We start from the raw sequence: 22,057 nt of genomic DNA on the forward strand, positions 1-22,057 counted from the left end.
CAATAACACACTGAAAAAAATTATAACTAATGTGAGATTAGTAAATTCAAAAGTTTTATTATTATGTGGTCGAAGTGAATATTTGTGTAAGATTTTATTTATTATTCTACGATTTAAAATAATATTATCTTTTGCGGTTAAAAAGAAATTAATACTGGATTTATTTAAGTACTAGTAATTTGAAATTGTATTAACAATTATTTTTTTAAGTAATAAAACTGTTCACAAAACAAATAGTTTACTAATTATGCTAGCTGGATTAGTATTTATTAATTTAAATTTAATACTTTTTAACAATTTATATTCGATCATAAAAAGATAACTTTCTAAAAACATGTAATTAAAATTTAAATAAATTTCACGGCCGTAAGACGCTGTATTCACTGGTAATATCTAGTTGAACAAGTTGTAAGTTAAAAGTAAAAATAATTTTTATATCAACTATTAAAGACGATAAGTACTTGAAAAGATAACATAACATTTCATGAGAAGCGTTGTCTGCATTATTAATTATCAAACAGGTGAAAGTCACAAGTGTGCTGGCTGGTGCTGTGGCCGCTTGACAAAGAATCTTAGACGTATACTAAGTACCAGTACTGTACCGACATTCATTTGCTTCACTATAACAAAATGAACTGTTGTCGCGTTAATGTAATTTTATGTTATATTTTCGGTATGATTTCTTATAACTGATGATTATGCAAAGAAAATAGGTTACCAGTTTTAATCGGTATTATTTTTTTTATAGAAATAAATTCTAGGCGTGTGTACGTAAAAGTTAGAATAATTCGGTTATCAGACGTAAGTTTGTGATAAAAGTGTCTTTCTACTGATAATACTTAATCAATGGACGCGAACAATAAAATTGAAAACAAATCAAACTGTGTGCAATTTCTTTCTGTGGAGTGCAGTGATGTTTTTGCAATTTTACTTATGCGTTTAAGAAAAAAATAAAACTACTTTTTTTATTACGTGTTTAACTTCTTAAGAACAAATGTTTTAATTATTATATTCTTCTTAGAAGGCTTAATTAGACATTTAGAGCCGAAAAATATACATTTTAAAAATCACCAAAATTTTTAAATAGTTACTATCGGAAAATGTAGCTGAAAGTATTGTAGTCCAATAACTTCTTGTTGTATTTAACAACAATTCTAAAATATAAATAATTACTGAAGTTTTGAAATAATTAATGATAAATAAGTAAATAAAGTAATAAATAAGTTAGAAATTTGGCATTCATGTTTTTTTAACTGTCAAGTGAGTGGTTGTTCTTTATTATTTTCAATTTAACTTTATTATTAAAAAAAAAAATTTTTTTGATTTAATAATAACTTTTAAGTAATCCGTTATACTGAGAAAAAATATTTCACAGTGTTATTTTATTTTTCGTAACATCTGTTTTTAAGACAGAGAATTATTAACCAAAAGTAGTTTCAAGTGATAACATTATCGTGTCACGGTTAGATTTTAATATTGATGCTTTTAGTAGGAACTGATACGTCACTTTACGATAATTTTTATGCAAGCAAAGTGTTGGCGAGAGTAACGAACGAAAATGTCAAGCGCTACTTCAACAAATAATCCTGGGGAAGAACTTGTTCTTAGGAATTTAGCGGTTCCTCCACCTCGACCACCACCTTGGAGATTATCTCGCGTACTTCCTCGAAGACGTATTTCAACAGGAACACAGCCTAATCATACCGCTTTAGAGATACCTCCTTCAAGTCGACCACCAAGACGACCTTTGCGACGTTCTGTTTGCGTACCGGAATTTCTTGGTGTACGCCAGGTATGTGAAATATCATTAAACATTTTTTAAAATAATTTTTGTACATGAAACAAAGCTAGGATAAAGGGTAGAAATTTGTTTTTAAACATTTTTTTCCTGTTACATTTGATAATTTTATAGCGCTACATTAAATTTATCAGACCGATGTCAATTACTAACATATTAACAATGGTAACGCCCATATTATTACGTTCTGTTACGAATATCTTAGCTTCATCTTAACATACACCTTTCGTAATTATAAAATAATTAAAAAAAAGTAAAAAAAAAAATAATAATAAAAACACTCTATAAAATTAAATATATATTTAATTTATTGTTATTAGTTCATAAATATTTTTACTTTAATTTTGCTGAAAATACAATTTATATAATATTTAATTCCGAAATATACCATTCTAATAATGTGTAATGTACTGGAAAAGAGCAAATGCATAAAAAAAGGGAATTAAATAGCTGAAATACAGGCTTGATTATAATCGTGATATGTTATTCTGGAATTTTATTTTCACATATTTAAAAAGTGAATTGTGTTTTTTATTATTTTGTAAAATAATAATTTCAATTAGTAAAGCTAATTAACGAAATGGAAATAAAATTTTAATAAAAAGAAATATGAATGAAAAACCTTTTTTATTGTAGAAAAATATTAATTACAATAAAATAGGTATAAAAAGGATGGTGGTATAAAATAAATAAAAAAAATAAAATTCGCTTATAATATTTTATGTGCTATACTCTTTAGTATTGCCCTTTAATCTAGAGATAACAAAAAATAAAGTTCTAAACGTTACCGGTTGAAAAGAAAAAGAAAAAAAGTAATTTAGGATGATTTGAATTATTCCTTGAAAATAGATTTTCATCCTTTTTTACTAATTTAAGAACTTGATATTGTGTCTATATGAAATCTCCCTGATTAATACTTCTAAAATGGCAGCCGATAATGTAAAGTACTTTCACTGAAAAAATTTTTTTTCTCTTATAATTTTATATAAATGTCTCGGTTTTATATGCGCTTCAAAATTTAACATTTCAAACAATAACATGAATATTCTATAAAAATTTTATTATCTTTTTTAAAAGAAATAAATATTTTATTCGAATCATAAAGTAGATGTAATTAATTATTCATATATACAGATAACGGGAGTTGTAAGTGACCTATTCCAAAAATAATAAAAAAGAACTGTTGCAGTATTCGTCTGGAAGGTCAAGGAAACTTTGATAAGAGCAGCATTTCAAATTACCTTATTTTAAATAAAAAAGAGAAATGGTTGTAGTCTTATTAATATATAAATGTTAATAATTCTATGAAATAATGATGATATAGCTATCTACAAACGATAAATAAAATTATTGCACGAATAAAATAACAATTTTGAAGACGTTAATTGATTAAATTATTTTTGGGGATGCATTTAACTATATGTTAAACGAGTGGTTAGGTTCAACTAATATTAACTGCTATTCAAAAACTCATAAATTGAGTGATATTGTTTCTCTAAAAGGGAAATTATTAATTTAATCTTAAATAAACTGGTCGGTAGACTTTTTATGTCGTTAGGTAATTTATTAAAATAAAACCAAAGAAGATAGAAAAAACGAATAAAAATGTCCACAAAAAAGTAAATAATATTTTTAAATTCTTTAAATTTTGAGGCGCCAAATTAAAAATCACTATCCTTAGTATTTATGAAAATGGGTTGAATAAATCGAAATTTAAAATATTGAAAAAGTATTTTTTACGTTTTAGGGAGTTTTTTTGAACTTTGTTTTGTTTTTAATTTTTTAGTTTAATATTTTTTTATTTTTTTTTTATTTCTATTTAAAATTTTGATAGGACTATAAAGATCCTGCCCGTAAGAAAAACATCGTTCACAGTAAATGCAAAGGCTAGAACCTTATAATACGTACGTTGAAAGTTTGCCGTTCAACTGCTGTGTCCAGTGTACTAGTCGTTGTATTGTATTCTGCTGTTTGCATTTTATATAAAAATATGTCATGTTATTACTAATCAAATGATGTCATCTGGTTAGGTAGTACAACAAACCCCGCTTGCCCGTCCCACCCTACCAGCCGACAGTTCGGTTGACAAACCTTCAGCTCACTTAGTGTACTACATTCTTTTTATTATTTTTATTTAGAAGCAGACTTCTTTTACTTATTAAGATCAAAGTAAGATTCTCTGGAATGCAGGGATATGCATTACTTTTATTTTTTTACAGTAAGTTTTACAACTAGTTTTTTTAATGTTTTCGGGGGAAAATAAGAACAAGTTAACGTCAGGTTATATATGATTATGATATAGAAGTCCAATGCTGACTACTGACGACGAAAAAAAGGAAATTATCTTCAAATAGTTTACGTATATCATATAATTCTTTGTTTAAAAAAATGTTCAGCTTAAATTATGTGGAAAAAACTCTTTTCAAAGTAAAAGAAAACTCATCAAAATCTAACCGTTTGGAGAAGAGTGAGGTTTGAATATAAGTACATAAAAAATATATGGATCTAATTGAGAACTTTAAAGTTATGTTTTGAAGTCCGTTGATTGAAGCACTTTCCTGAGTAACGCGAAAATAGTTCTGTTGTTAGATTTTACACAAGTAAATAAAGTTACTTGTTAGTTAAACGATCAGTTTTTTTTTTTTTAATTTAATGATTATTTTCAGTAAATGGCTTTTTCTAAAACAAAAATGAATATAGTCTAAATGCAATGTAAAAATTATAGTTTATTAAAAATCTCTCAGCGTGAATCTTATCTAGCGGAAAAAGATCTTACAACATATTTTCAACGAACGTTCATTATTGAATTCAATATATATATATATTTATATATATATATATACCCTTTTTGTCTTGGATTTTAAATTTGATTTCGGATTCGGATTAAGCATCGTTAGACGATTACAAAAATACACGAATGGCCGCGATGGGCCTCGGTTCACTCAGTGGCCGCCAAAATAAAAAATTGATAATGATCATTATGCAATAACGGTGTAAGCTATCAAGTTAGTTCAAACGCACTAATGTAAGGTTTACCAAAATATATAAATATCAATTTTATAAATCAAGTGTAAAATCCCAAAATGGCGGAAAAACTTAACTTTTTAATAATTATTGAAAAAAATAAAATTTGCCATAAAATTGCCAATTATATTAACTTCGCGTTTGTAGGACTCCATAGAGATTTATTAAAACTATAACAAACTCATTTGCACCAGCCGCAGATTTAAAAAATAAATAAGTTTAAAATTAGAAAAGTGTGTAACTTTTAAATTGTAACAGATACTGGAAACGAAAGACTATAAATAGACTGAAAGACTATAAATCATGATGTAAAAATCAAACAATAATACTCACATATATTATACAAACATATAATATGTAATAATCTGAGTATAAATTAGAGATAATAACTTTGTTAGAAATTAATTATTAATTGAGAGAACAGTAATAATAAAAAGAATATTCTTTCAGAAAAGTTTTACGAGACTTTTCATTGATAAATGGTTGTATCCTGAAAACTCATCCTAACTTACTGAAGTAGCTCTAAGATGTAATATATATGTTGGTGTTCATAATGGTGTTCATTATGCAGCCAGTTTCTAAGGTGAATAGAGTGAAGATGCCACTTTTAGGAATTCATTTTGGTTATGCAATTTTGGTAGTGAACTTTAACTCAAGTGGGATTGCTTATAACCAATAAGATTATGGCAACAAACCGTGTTTTGATGATTTCTTTTAGAAAATTATTACAATAAATCATCTTAATGTGAAACAAAGAAATAACAAAATATTATCTGTAAATTTATAATAATTTTCTAAACTGATCTTATTCCTATTCTTTACATTGATTAATAAATTAATAAAATCTACTCGTAGTTAAATTATTTTTTTTTTTTTTTTTTTATGTTTTATCGACTGTTAATTGAAGTTTCCTATAAGAATTAATAATCAATAAGTAATTAAAACAGATTTTAGGTACTGGAGATTTTTATTTAAGAACAGTGTTAAATATAAAAATAAATAGTGATAGAATTATCAATCTCAAAAAGAGAGTGAAAGAACTGCCGATTTCTATGATGGAGTGGTAGTGTCTTGGCCTTTCATCTGGAAGTCCTGTGTTCGTATCCCAGTCATGACATTTTTCATACACTACAAAATCACCATTTCATACTTCCATGCACCAGCTTCAAGCTTATACAGTGATTTAATCATTAAAAAAAAATTAACTTTTCTTTTTTGGTATTCCAAGTTTATTTGTATTTACTGATAAGTTAGAATCACTGAACAGGTAACAAACAAAAATTGTCTGCTGAGGACATTTTTTTTAAATCGTCAATTTTGATGGAAAAGAAATTCAGCATGAGACACAATGATAACCCAATCCTTTTACCAATCCTTTTATTTCTTATTGTTTTAACAAGAAAAAAGTGTAAATAATACTTAAATATAGTTAATTATTCTCTGCAAAAAATCTCTTTGAATGTAATATTCAGTTATTAAAGAGTTAATATTTTGTTAATGTAGAACACTTTCAATAAACTAAAATATTTTTTAAGGAAGTTTTAATTTTCAGAGCAGAGAACGCAAAATTATTTTTATGACTGTTGGAAAAGTTAAGAAATTAATGAGAGGAAATAATTACTGTTAAACTAATTAACTAAACTAACTGTTAATAAACTAAGTAACAAATTTTAATAAAAATCACTGTTTTAAAATTTGTAATTTTAAATTCATTCTGGCCAAATTTGTTGGTAAGCAAGAACTACAACCTTGGCCTAGACTTTTATGGAAAAGCACCCAATTATCAATTAATTTACAAATAATTAATTAAAAAACACACTCTCTTAATAGTTATTATTACTGATTTTTAAATTTAAGTAAAACAAAACATTTTAAAAAAAAATCCATTTATATTTTTTGTATAATCATTTTCTGTGATGCTGTCGTCAAGTGTTACTTCAGTTTTTCTATAATGCTATAGAACTCTGAAATTATTTCGTAGTTACTTTTAAATGGATTTCTTATGAACATGTTACTGATTTTCTTTAATTTTACAAGCGCGTGCGCGCACACACACACACACTTAAATACCCAAGTGGTATGAGATTTCAACAATTATTCATTAAATAATTATTTAAATTCTTTTGTAATTAGATTATTCCTTTTTGTGATATGATATATTTTTTATATCAGTGTTTATTTACTGGGTAGACATTTATTAATGTTGAAATATAATACTAAAAATGAAACATTCAATTAAAACTGATTTAAATTAATAAAAACCTTTTATCCAATTAAGTTAAAAATTATGTACATTTTAATTGTATATATATATATATATATATATATACACACCGGGTGATTCAAAAAGACTTCACAAATATAAAAGCATATAAAAATTTATTGAGACAACTAGCTATGCTAGCTAGTTAACTTAAATAGCTAGTTAATAAGTCACTAGCTTTTGCTAAATGGTTGGCGAGCAAAGCAAGTCCAACTGTCTTTGTGACGAACTTGAATTTTTTTATGTATGAATGAGACCTCAACTGAATCTGTAAGCTATCTCAATAAAATTTTAATGCTTTTAAAGTTGTGAAGTCATTTTTGAATTAGCCAGTATATATATATATATATTTACAAATAATTTTTTATGATAAATTCACTACATAAACCAAAGTAAATGAATAAGAATATTTCATAATTATTCTAAAAATAATGATTAAAGATTTGGATTTTTAAATGTGAATGTGATATAAAAAGAGTTTTCTTTTTTGCTTTCACTTGAGTGAGAAGGTATGTCATCTTTTCCTGTGTTATATTCACCATAAATAAAAACTTTTTTCGAGTTATCATTGATTTAATTTGAATTTGTATGATCCCATTTTCCATTAATTTCCAAGCTAATACTTTGTTCTCAAACACAATTACTATATCTTACATGTTTAATGTTTGTTTTAAACTGACATTTTTGTCTCCTAGTCTTTATTCTTCTATTAAATTTTGACTAATATACCTAAATTTTCAAACCTGACTGTGGAATTAATGCTTTGTCATTTAATTCTTTTTAATCTCAAGAGCTTTAACCAACATTATTAATTAAATCCCAAAAACTGAAGTTTACCGATAATATGTTCATAAAAATTCATTAAAAATAATTATTCATTTAATTCCAGGATGCTACATCATCACAGAAAAATTGTGTTAACAGCTAAGTGCTGATGATATTAATCAGTTGTACAAACTGATGAGTAAACAGAGATTATAGGTGGGTTTTTAAAGAAAAAAAATTTAATGTTATTTTTTAGACATAAATAATTATCAATCATTGAAAATCCATTATCAACACTAAATGTTTATTGATGAGGTATATAAAGTTGACCTAACTGAATGCAGAGAATGTTATATATAGTGCATTGTGTTTCACAAACAAGGATACATGAATATTTTGTTGGTTTACATTATCTATCCAATTTTTTTTTTTTGTTTTTTAATGTCGTTGTGATGCTTGTAAAGCATAAAAGGCTTTACAAGTTAATGCGTGTTTTCTGAAAGTAAAGATGGCTACTTTCTAAGTAGTTCCAGTGGTGAACACAGAAAAGTGTTGATTGTAGGGATGGATATCAACTAGCTTGTAAAAGGCTTAGCGTGTTGATATACAACATTATATTTGATTTAGTGAAAATCACTTCACTCCTCATTTTCCAGGTTTAGTAAACTTGGTGTAAGCTCTTATTATTGTTGAGAATTATGACTTATTTTTCTTGTCAAGTCACTGTACACCAATAGATTATGGCACTTTAATATACTTATATACCCTTAGGTGTAGGTAGCTACTTAAAACTATCTTCAAAACTAGATTCTTTGTTTAGACAAACTTATAAAAGCTATAAATCTATAAAATCATGCATAACATAACTTCCTTAAGTAAAAAATGTTTTTAAAAATTATTTCTCTCTACATTTGTACTGTTTCAGTTTTCCATAATTTATTAAGTTATTTAGGCCTTAACATCTGGATTTCTGAAGGCTTATGTCTTGAGTGACTTATGTCTTCAGTTAGGCTGTCTGCAGTCATGTGCTATACCCGCTAACTGCAGTCATGTGCTACACCCGCTAACATACAACATACAAATTGGATTAAAAACATGATCAGTATGCTTTCATTTTTCTCAAATAAGTAAACAAACATGAATAAAACAAATTAAAATGTATTAGTTACATTGCAAAAACAGAGATAAGTAAATTAAACAATTTATTTAAATAGATGGTTATTAAAAAACAAAAAAATATATATATATTTTTTTAAAATCTTATATATCTTATAAATCGTATATATATATATATATATATATATATATATATATATATATATATATGTGAGTGTATTATATTACAATATTTTTTATTTTATTATACTTTTATCATAATTATGTTTTTTTTAAACATAAAAAATATGTTTAAGATTGTTGGATGGTTAATGAATGAATGTTCATAACATTTTATAGAAATATGTAGTTAAAATTGTAAGTATAAATTTGAAATTTGTATTTCATACATAAGCCAAAGTGAAAGCAATTAATAGTTTTTTTATCTTACCTCCAGCATTAGAATATTTCCTTTTAGAAGCTACGACCTTGAAGAGTATATTTATTTAAGTAACAGGTTCTGTTTATGCTATGTTTCTAAAAGAGTGCCAAGGATAATGTCCTTAAAAATACTTAGAAATGAGTTTATTATTTTCTTTTTTATTTATTATTCCACATAAAAGTAAATCATCAGACCAAAGGTGGGTTACAAAACCAACTTATAATTTCTTATAATTTGACTACAAATATTAAATAATTATTTTATTTTGCCCTAGATAATGTGGTAAGTTCTGTAATGGTTCTGCAACAGCAGACTCAAGACTCAACAGGTTATAGCATCCTGGAAGTTTGAGATTAAAGGAAGTAAAAACAATATTTTAAATTTTCATGGTGGTAGCCATGCTTAACCAATTTCTATAGATCACCAAATTTAGATAATAATAGGTACATTGCATTAAATGTAAATATCTTATGGACAGCAACCATAACAATTAATACCACTTAAAAATATCTAATCTTGCATGAAAAATGTTTACTTAAATTTCAAAATATTATTTACATAAAAATATTAACATTGACTGAACTGTTTTTAAAATTATTTAAAATTTTACATTTTAAATGACAAAATGAACAAAATTTTATAAAGATTAATATTTGAAAACTTACATTTTAACATTTTCAGTTGCTCTTGTAATCATTCTCAAATACTAATGATGCAATTGTTCTCAGCCTGACATCCCTGAGAATGGATGACATTGTTGGCATTTTTTTTTTTTGAGTTAGGGAGTTACATATTTAGAATATGATCAAAAATGTATTAGATCTGAATCACAATGATATACATAGAAATATCACTACACATAAAACATAATCACCAAACAAATGCAATGTCTCTGAATAAATAGAATGAACTTCTACTATACAATTCTCTACATTGGTCAAATAGAATGTAATATTATACGACTCAATAACAACTAAAAAACCCGCCATATCACGTAAAGTCATCATTTGCTAACTGTCTCATAAATGTAAATCATAAATATATCAATACTGATAACAGCCTGTTCTACGAAAAACAATATCTCAACAAAATCAAATGTTATGAAATGTATGAAACATAACTACAACAACATTAATTAAAGAAAAATTCAGATTCAGCACACTTTTTGATTACATTTTAAATATATGTTATAACAATAAAAAAGGGACACAGGGCAAGAATATAAGATGGCTGCAAGAGTTACTGAAAATACTACATTTATTAAGTTTTGTTCAGTTTATCATTTAAAACATTTATAATTTTAAATAATTTTCATCGTTGATCAACATGAATAAAAACATAGAAAAACAATTTAAATATAATGAAAACTTTTTTAATTTATGTATAATATTTTCAGTTGTCTATAAAAAGGTTTTATTGTCTTGGACTATGTTGTTCTGAGATTCCAGTTTAAGGTAGGGCTGAAATTTTTTTTAAATAAAGAAATTTATTAATTTAGGATTTGAGTGAAATGTGTATTAGATTTCAGCTGTATCTGTCCATTTTAATTATTCTTTTGTCATATATTAGTTTGGTATATATTTCTGCATATTCAATACAGTTAAAATGCTTAAGATTCAATCTTTTTTGTGTATAACATCTTTGTGCTGGTACTAGAATATGATATTGAATAACTGATCTATTTCTCTTAAATGGATAGTAAATATAAAGCTCATTTAACTATCAAATACCTATTTTCATTCACTGTGATTTGTTTAAAGCTGCATTCTATGCACAGCTGGTGCAGTTTACATTTTTCTGAGCTCAGAAGAAGCTTATTTCTGAAAGAGTTTGAAAGGATCTTCTAGAAACATTATTCATATGTTTAAAATAGTGTTTTTTTTTCTCTTTTTTAATAATGATAACAATGTTACATACAATTTTCTGCAATGATAATGTTAAATATTTGGTAGTGACATTCTAGAAATTTAAGTTTATGAAGAAGGACCAATGGCAGAAGCTACACTTAATAAATCAGTTTCCATTAATCATTAAAATTAATAACTGATTTTCAGGATTAAAAAATCAATCAATCCACTCATAAAAACTGTAAAAAGATTATAAAAAATGGTGAACAGTGTAAAACTGTTAAAAAAGATTCTGAGTTATTATTTTTATTTCGCTGTATTTAATTTAATCAATAAGTTTTGGTTACCTTTCTTACTATTAATGAAAACTTAGTGTGTTGTTAATATTTCTATCTTGGTAGTTGCTGATTTCTTCATCAATCCTGCTTGTCTAAGTACGCTCATTGAAGCTGTGGTTGCTGATCTTTCAATCATACAAAAAAAGTATCACCGTTATGTGGTATTTTGCTTGCTGGCTGATCTCTGGCACCATTGTTGTTTCCATCTGTTTCTGTCCCATGATCTTTTTTTCATCTCATCATAACCTTCACTGCCCTTTATCATTTATTAATTTCAGACTCTTCCTTCCTCTTCTTTTTTCACCTTCACCAGAGCCTTCAAGAACTGTATTTATCATTCCTTTTCTCCTAATTATATGCCCAATCTAGTTTCCTTTCCACTTTCTGTTAGTCGCCAATATTGTTCTATCTTCATTTATTCTTCTTATTACTTCTACTTTACTTACTCTATCCACCCATTTTACCTTCTCTATCCACTTCCAGACCCACATCTCAAAAGCCACAATCCTATCTTTTTCTTTTTTCCCCTGTCCATGCTTCACTACCAGACAAAAGTATACTCAAAACATATCATTTTACCAATCAATCTCTTCCTCAGGTTCAGATCCATGTTGCTGCAGAGAAGGGTTTTCTCTCTAAAAAAGGTTTCCTTTGCCATTGCAATTTTCATCTTAATTTCTTTTTTACTCCTCAAGTCTTCAGTTAGTACTGTCTCGAGACATCTGTATCTTTTACTTGTTCAATTTTTCCTTCTCCTGTTACACATCCACATCTTTCCTCTCATTCACCCTTCATAACTTTTGTTTTCCTCACATTTATTTTCATCCCTTATTCCTTCATCCCTCGTTCCAATGCTTTTATCATTCTTTCTAATGTCTAATTGTCTTTAGCTACAATCAGTAAATTGTCAGTAAATCTGCCACAATTTACATTTCTTCCAGCTATGCTTAATCCTTTTTGGCCAAACATTTCCTTGACATAAAGGGTGAACAGTGTTGGTGTTAAACAGCAGCCTTGCCTCACTTTTCTGTCTAATTCTAACCAATTTGTGAGATTCTCTTTATTTTCATAGCTGCTTTTTGCTTCATCTACAATTCTCTGATCAGTCTTCTATCCTTGAAATTAAATCTTTTCTTTCAGAATCTCAAATAATGTTTCCCACTGTACTCTGTCAAATGCCTTTTCTATGTCTATAAAACACAAGTTCAATCCTCTTCTTCTTTCAAAACATCTCCAATCATTCTGAACAGTGTTACAGCTTTTCTTGTTCCTTCTTGTTTACTGAAACCAAACTTTTCTTCCCCAGAAATCTCCTTAATTTTTGTAATTAACCTTCTATTCATAACTCTCAGCATTATCTTTGCAGCATACATTATTAACCTAACAGTTCTACGTCCTTCACGTTTTTTGGTTCGATCCTTCTTAGGTATCGGTAACATTATTGTCTTAACAAAACCTTCTGACCATACTTCAGTATCATAAATTATATTGCACATTAAGAATATTAGTATTTCATCTATTTCTTCATCTTATAAACATTTAGAAGAGTTCTATTGGAAGTTCATCTACTCCTGTTGCTTTCTTGTGCTTCATGTCTTTAATAGCTTGTACAATTTTTAGATCTCAAAATTGGTGGGCATTTCTCCTCTTCCATAACTTCTTTCATCTCAGTTTTCCATTTGCTTCTCCCTTCTATATACACTTCCCATCATTTCTTTATCTCATCTTCTTTACAAACTTTATTAACATTTTTCTTCTCAATTTCTCTCACTTTGTAAGTAGGATTTTTTCTATCCATGTGGCATTTTTTACATTCTTACACAAGATGACATACTTCCTTTTCTTTTCTAAATCTCATATGTTTTTACATTCTTCTTTTAGCCACCTTTCTACTTTCTTTTAGCTACGCTTTATGTGTTTTTCTCTTTAATTCGTTATTCAATCTTCGATAGATTGCTCTGTTGTATTCTCTGTCTTTATTTTTATATTTTCTTCTTTCTTCCATTTTTCATATCATTTTTTAGTGTTTCTCAAGGTTTCTTTGCCTGACTGCCTTCATAGAAATTAATTCCTTTCTCTGCAGCTTCCCTTGTAGATGATTTTTTCTTTGACCACATTTCCTCTACTGGTTCATTTACCCTTTTACCTTGAGTAATTGCCTTTATCAGCATTTCAGCCACTTTTACTCTCTCTATGCCTTCTAGCCCCTCTAAATTACATTTCTTCATATTCATTGCAATTTTAATTCTTTTTAATCTTATTTTCATTTCCATCATTAGTAGAATACCATCACCTCCTATGTCAGCTCCTGGAAACCCACTAGCCTTCTTAACAGTTTCAATAAAAATTTTTTATTTTCAATAAAAAACTTTCTACTGAATGTGAGATTCATCTGTTGGGATTTTCATATTTGTCTTCTCCTACCAGTGCTTATTACTAGAACTTTTGGCAGCATTCCAGTATTTAAAGCCATTAATTAATCTACCATCTGGATAAATTACTTTTTGTACTCTTCTTATAAAATTATTTTTTATAGCTATTCCAGCTCTGTTTTTTCTTTTTCAATTCCTGAGTAGAATAGGTAACTTCCACACTTCTCAACTCTTCTCTTTACTCCTTTACCTTTGGAATAGTTAACAAATGAAGACATCATGAAGGTACTTGACTAGGAAAAGTAACACAACAGTATTTTGTTGTCTTCTATATTCTAATGCCATTAACTTCCTATAGATGTGTCTCTCACCTTTGGGGACAATTCCTCATCTCTTTCTTTTTCTGTTTAGCCTCTGGAACCATCATAAGGTATTACTTCAGAGGCTGAACGAAATGATATGTATGAATGTAAATGAGGTGTAGTCCTGTAAGGTCTTGTAAGGTTGGTATAAAGTTGACCATTCCTGAGATGTGTGGTTAACTGAAATTCAACTACCAAAGAATACTGGTATTCACGATCTAGTATTCAACTTCATACATAAAAGTAAAGTAAAGTAAAGTCCTGCCTTTACTAGGATTTGAACTTTAGAACTCTCAACTAAGTTTCAATTCCTCACCTCTGGACAATAGAGTGCTACCGCTCATCCACCCTTTGAAAAAGCTATTGGCACCTGAAGGGACAGAGCTCCTTGTCCCAAAAGCTGTTCGGTCCCTTCATTCATTAGCTGCTTGTATATACCAGCCAACTTTAATATATATAATTTTTGCCCCCTCTTTATCACAGGGAGGTGAATTTCAGGATTTTCCCTTCATGAAATCTATAAGACCTACTTGGCATTTCTTGGATTCTGTAGTACTATTAGAGAAGAAAAAACTTTATCCTAGTTTTTTATATTTTGCTTTCTAGAAATTATCAACAACATGGCAGAATAATTATGTGATCCTAGCTTAGTACTGATTTAAAAGGATTATTTAAAACTATAGCTTTAACATGTTTGTTGCCTCATAACAAGCTTAAATTTGTTTTTTAGTCTACAATGGGTCAAATTATCCCTTTACCAATGTTTGTTTATCTTACTACATTATATGAGTATATATCCCATGTTTTGACTACTTTTCATCAAACTACTTAAGGAAGAGAGTAATATCCTCAGTTTACTTTTTCCCTGTCACTCCAAATAAAAAATTGATCTCGTCATGACTGACACTAGGTATAATGATGATTTTAAGTAACAACATAGAAGGTAATAGATGCTATTTTTACCCATCATAAAAAACCAAACTTGTTCAGAAATGTAGGAAAGGGCAATATTCAAACAAAGATTCTCTCTCTCTCTCTCTCTCTCTTTTTAATAGAACATTATATACATATATATATATATATATATATATATATATACATACAACAAGGGATGATCATAAAGTAAGTTACACCCCCTCTGTGAAACAAACATATTTATGAGACAATTTTTTTTTAATTGAACAAAAATCTATATATATATATTTATTTATCTATTTTTTGACATAATCACCAAGTTTTTCTAAACACTTTTCATACCTTGTGACAAGTTTTACAATTCCACTTTCATAAAAATTCTGTCCAGTTTCCTTCAACCATTTAAGGACTGCTTCCTTCAGTTCATCATCATTAGTGAAATGCTCCCCTCCCAGGTCTTGCTTGAGAGGACCAAACAGGAGGTAGTCACACGATGCTAGGTCAGGGCTATAAGGTGGATGAGACCACACTTCCCAGTTGAATTTTTGCAGTAACTCCTTTGTCACATGAGCTAAATGAGTAGTGTTGTCATGAAGAAAAATGACCTCATCGTTCAATCTTCTGGGTCTTTGATCTTTATTGGTTTTACACAATTTTTTTAAAGTTTGACAACAAGATTCTGCATTGATTGTTGTTGCTCAGGGCATAAATTCACTATAAACAATTCCCTCAGAACATTAAAAAACTGTCAGCATAACCTTTTGAACATGCGGGAATGTTTTCACTTTTTTTCGCGGCGACAAATTTTTGTGTCTCCATTCATGTGATGCTCGTTTAGTATCAGGAGTGTAAAGAAGCACCCAGCTCTCATCTCCTGAGATGATTTGTTTCAAAAACTGTGGCTCAGTCCTGAATAACATTGAAGAAAATAAAGAGCAGATGCAAAATGTTGACGTTTGTGGTTGTCAGTCAATAGAGGTGGCACCCTTCATGCACACATCTTACATTAACCAAGCTGATCATGGATAATCACAAACACTCTACCATAACTGATGTTAAGTTCACTTGCAATCTCTCTAATTTTAATGGGCCGGTTACTCAGGATCATTTTATTCACACGTTCCGCATTACCCACCATGTTTGCAGTTGAAGGACACCCAGCAAGCAGTTCGTCACTTACATTTGTTCTTCCATTTTTTAACATTTGGCACCATTTTGTGATCATAGGGTGTGACATTGCATTCTCATTGTGTACCTCAACAATTTGGCAATGAATTTCACAACAATTACAATTTTTTGCCCAAAAAAATCGAACTACTGAACACACTTCTATGCTGGACGAAACCTCTAGAGTACACACCATATTGACAATGACACTAAACATGTACTGCATGTCATATGAAATTGCTGCTGGGGGAGTGTAAAGACTACAGCACAGCAAGTGCTGCCACCACAAGACATTAATATATCTCTTTCAGTTCAAGAACACGGCAAGGATGTAACTTATTTGTTATCCACCTCTTGTATATGTATATTATATATATACATACAGTATGTAGATGTATATGCATGAATGAATGTGTATGTAGATGTAAGTAAAGTTATAGATGAATAATTTTATTGAACAACTCTCCTTTTTTGAAATATTCAATGTTGAGACTACAATGAAACTACAGACACAAAGTATAAATATCTGCATATTCAACATTTTCTTAAAATATTTTATTACAATTTGATCTATGACAATCAGCAATAATATAAAATGGTTGTAACATGATAAAGTGTTGCTGTGTTGCCGTGAAAAAGTTTTTTATGTATTCATTGTACATTTGTTTGAAACTGCATCCTCTTTAACCAATGTTAGAACACAGTGCAGTTGGAACAGCTTAGTTTAATCATTTATTTTAGAGTTAATGTAATCTGAATTTGGTGGACTTGGTATACTGAAATACAACAATACAATCAGGACAATAGGAATCATTTTACTCCTTTTTTCCTAGAAAGCTAGCCACATATGGGGTGCTTATTATTCTTTGTAATTTAAGGAGTAACTTATGTCTAATTATCTAAAAATATTTAGTCATGCCACCAAATGTACATATATACTTAATTTATAATTTACTTTTTAACATATTAAGGACTAAAATCAGTTTGATTTTAATACACTGTATAGGAAATGAATTGAATCGGTTCATATTTTTAAAATGAATTGCATTCCATATAGCAATTATATTAGGAATATTTATTCTGAAAACTGTGAATGAATAAATGTAAAAACATTTTATATTATATGAGCTATAAAATTGTTTTTAATTACTTATGACTAAAAAAAGTATTTATGATTATAAATTATTTTGTAAATAATTAAGTTGCATACATTTTTATTTGTGATTCATCTCAGTTATAAAATAGCAAATAAAAACAGTTTTAGGCTGTAAAAATTAAAATGTTATGCAATTATTCATTTATATGTTTAGTTAAATAAAAATATCTGATTTAGATATCACATGACTTCCTTGTACACCTATTAAATTACATATACACATTTTTTTAAATGGAAAGTACATAGTATTTTATTTTGTTAATAACTTCTGATATTTTTTCATATTTTTTTTTATTGTTATTGTTTATGGTAACATTTTTTTACAAACAGAGGTTAATAATTATTAACAACTCAATATATTTAAATAAAAAAAAAAAAAAGTAAAAAAAAAGATGAAATCGGATTTGAACTGATGTGCTTTCCCCTTGTAAGATAAAAATATTTCATTAATTAAAATTTTATTTGGCTATAACTCTGGAACCAATGAAAATAAGTAGCATTTAAGGTATATTGTTGAAAAGCTCTCAATGGGCTTATTACTGCAGTTAACAAAAAGTCCAAAATCTAAATTTTTTGGATTTTGGATACTTTTGGTTCAATTGATTGCAGTCAAAAGGGGAGGTGCATAACTAGATGTTACAATAGTTACAGATAGTCCTTTACTTCATACAAGGAAGTAAAAATTATTCTATTTTTAAATTATCATATAGTACTATTTATTAAATATTAATATAAAACAAAATAATACTAAAAATTTAATTTACAATTCAATCCAAAAAAAATATTTAAAAAAATTTATTTAATTTTTGTGTTTAAACAACTTTTTGTGTCATAGTATTAGTGTTTAGTATTATATTAAATTCTAATTTACAAAGACACTAGAAAAGTCTTACAGTACAACTTTATTTTTTATAATTTTTCAAAATAATCTTCACCACACTTTACACACTTTGCCATCCTTCAAAACGAGTCTTCAAAGAAACCCTACTATTTTCATCAGAGATCTGGGCACAGTTATTGTCCCAAGCCCTCAGGATGTTAGCATTGCTTGCGAAATGCCTCCCTTTCAGTTTGTACTTTTTCTGCGATAACAGTGTAAAGTCACATGGATAGAGGTCAAAACTGTACATAAGGTGCTCTAACAGTTTTATTCCAGTGCTGGCCAAATACTTGTAGCAAACACTGGAGCGGTGCGGTGCAGTGAAGCATTATTGTGGTGAAGAAACCATGTGAGCTTAGACACAGTTTCTTGTGAGCTTCGGTAATTTTAGGCAGGCATTCCTCAGTATATCACTTCCCTGTCTTCTGAGTTTCCAACACAACACGCCTTAAAACTCCTCTCATACTAAAAAATATGGCACCAATTTCTTTCTCACTGATCTGTTTTTTCAAACAGTCACAGAGATCTCTTCATCTTTGAACACTCACACTTTGTTCTGGGCCTTGGTTGGGATGTCATAATAGTAAAGCCAAGTTTCATCACAAGTTATAATATTGTTTACATATTGAGATTTCCCAATTTCTAACTTTTTCAGCATTTCACAGTACCATGAATCACAACATGCATATCTTCATTGGTCAGCTTATCTAGTACTCAAAGGGTATAAAGCTTTCTATTTTGAATGTGATCTTGCAGAATAGCACGAACTGCTAGAGCATTAATGCCCAAGGATACCTCTATTTGGTGGTAGGTCACATCCTGTCTGTCTTGAGCATATTTCATATTGCAGCTATGTCTCCTTCAGTAACAGATGAAGACAGTCAACCTGACCTTAGAGCATCCTCAAAGCCAAAATTTCCTCTTTCAAACCTTTGGTCCTCCTAAATATTATTGTACAATCAGGACCTTTCCAAGCACAGAAGTCATTTCCTCTGATCACTGATCAACATTTAACCCATTGCAAAATTGTACAAAATTGCCTGATATTCAGTTTTCAACCATGATGACATCACTATTTTCACCAACACAGCTAAAAAACTAATGACAGTGAGGTAGTGACTAGAGTGGCACCAGTCACCAGGGCACTAGTACTCTTTGAATACAAATAAATAGTACCCTTCATTTACAAATAAATATTATCTATTTGTAAAATACGAATTATTTCAATACAAATTAGTTAAAAAAATGTGAAATGTGTAGATTAAAAAAGTTATAAAAAATTAAGAGAAAATAATGAGGATATTTTTATGAGAAAATAATATAATTTTTTTTTATTATTCATGTATTTAACTAGTTTTATGTCATTTTCCAAATGCCATTCTTAATTTTTTAACTTCAACATAATTCTTAATTGGCTAGAACTAATTCTAGCTTAATTCTCTTTCACTAGACATAAAACTACTCTCTACACAGAAAAAACTCTCTACTCTCTACACAGAAAACTATAAAATAAAATATATCTGGATGTTATAATATGTGGCTCAACAACATAGTTCATCTCTCCACAAGACTCTGCTGCAAATTTCTCTCTTCTATGATTCATCTTAAGATATCTTCATTTTATACTTTCAATCCATATAATTTTCAAACACCCTCCTGTAATACCACTTTTCAATAGCCTTTATTCTCTCCCTTTCTGCTTTTCCTACTGCCCATGTTTCAATAACATAATGTACTTTTGCATAATATTTTTAAGGAAATATTTTTCATTCTAAGACTCATTACTTGTTACTTTTTGATAACAGCAGACTTTTCTCTATGAAAGTTCACTTTTATCTGTTTGATCTCTACCTATTTTTGTCCACCCTTTATATTTTACTATCTAAATAAATAAATTCTATTCTGATATATTTTTACATATTTTTTAGAGTTTAATTTTTCATTATCTTCTCTTCTGTCACCTTTCACTACTTCTATTTTATACTTAAGTTTTCAAACAGAATTTCTTTCATAACAATAATTCCATGTCATTCAATTTCTTTTGTCTCATTTTTGGTTTTCTGACAAAAGAACAATGTCATTGATGAATCTACATATCTTGTTTTACTCCTAGGATAGTTACTCTAATATCTATTTAAAATGTTCCTCACTTTTTGTACTACTTCTTCAACAAGTTGAAATGCTATAAGACAAACAACATTCTTGTTTCATTCCTTTTTGAATCACACATTGCCTTACTTCATTTCCTATTCTTATCATTGCTACCTTATTCTTGTACAAATTATATGTCTTCTTTCCCTACATTTTTAACTTCCTTTTTTCCTTAAAATTATAATTTTAAATTAAATTTTAGATTTATAAATGACATGAGGTGGCTTTATTTTTCTTAAGCATGGTTTCTAAGATTACTCTAAGGGCTTGAATTGTGTTCCTTATAGCCATGTTCTTCTTAGCCAAGCTAACATTTTTCTAATTTACGAATATTATTTTCCTAGCTTATTTTAATGGATGAAATTTTAGACTGTTAGTACAGTAGTTCTCATACTTATCTGCTTTTCTTTCTTAAGTATGGTATTCTTATTTTTTAATTTTATCTGTTAGAAGATTTTAAAATACATTATAATATATTTTTTTTAACCTCTGGGATCACCATTAGGTATTGCTTCAGAGATGAGATTAATGACAAGTAATGTGTGAAAATGCCATGCCTAACTGGGATTCGAACCCAGGACCCCTATATAAAATGTATATTTTATATACATGTATATTTTATATACCCCTATGTATAAAATTATATTTAATACATTAGTCCCCTTTAAATATCATCATAAATTTCTTTTTCCTCCTCCAAAACCGCACCTGATAATCTTTCCCTCTCTATAATCTTTCCATACAATGCAACTAGTTGACTTCAAAAATCTTTAGATTTAGTGTTCTATTTGGTTTCTATTTAAAGATCTTTTTTGCAGTCCTCTTCCATACTATTCTTCTAACATATCCAGCGATATAAGTTCCTTCAATTCCAGCATCGTTTTATTCATCCCATCTCCCAGTTTATGTGCCTCTAACCACTGCATTATATTGAGAGTAGAATTGTGTGTTTTGACTTTCTCATGTATTTTAAACAAAAGTTCTTCTAAAACAGGCATTTGCAAATAAATGTGTTTTTTGTGATTTTACTAAACATATTTCTGAATCATCCTTAAGAATTCAGTAGGTGCAGCCTACAATTTACAGAAATAACTCATTTGTTTAATCCAAAGCACTTCCACTGGTATAATATTCTCTGCTACAGTTCAGTTTTAGTAGACTCAATAAATGTATTTGGAAACAAATTTATAATAAATAAATTATTCAAAAGAATTTTTTTCATTTAATAATAGGTCAATTGAATGTTACTTATATAGCCAGATAAACATGATATTAACATTTTTTCTCTGTTTAATTAAAATTCTAGAAACAACTTTTTTTTCAAAAGGAATGTTTCTAAAATTTAGAATTTAGAGAAAAAAAGCCCTTCTGAAAAAAGGGCTTTTTTTCTCTGAGGTTTAGCTTCTAAAAAAATTCAATTATTTCTTCTTAAAAAAATGCAATACTAATAAACTTTTTATGACTAATAAAATATTATATACC

At 28.3% G+C, this 22,057-nt stretch overlaps 1 protein-coding gene across 3 annotated transcripts in view; it reads left to right on the plus strand.

Moving 5' to 3' along the window:
• The first annotated feature begins 1,427 nt into the window (after positions 1 to 1,427).
• Nedd4 (E3 ubiquitin-protein ligase Nedd4) overlaps positions 1,428 to 22,057 on the plus strand; it is a 137,851-nt gene continuing 117,221 nt past the window's right edge. Inside the window, exon 1 of one of the 3 annotated variants that reach the window (XM_075360268.1) lies at positions 1,428 to 1,792. In XM_075360268.1, coding sequence (XP_075216383.1) covers positions 1,559 to 1,792 — 234 coding nt within the window. In that variant the 5' untranslated portion in view covers positions 1,428 to 1,558. The remainder of the gene's footprint in view (positions 1,793 to 22,057) is intronic. The other 2 variants (XM_075360266.1, XM_075360267.1) reach the window with 2 other exon arrangements.

The sequence above is a fragment of the Lycorma delicatula genome, chromosome 3 (assembly GCF_047948215.1).
Source record: "Lycorma delicatula isolate Av1 chromosome 3, ASM4794821v1, whole genome shotgun sequence".
Classification (NCBI taxonomy): Eukaryota; Metazoa; Arthropoda; class Insecta; order Hemiptera; family Fulgoridae; genus Lycorma; species Lycorma delicatula.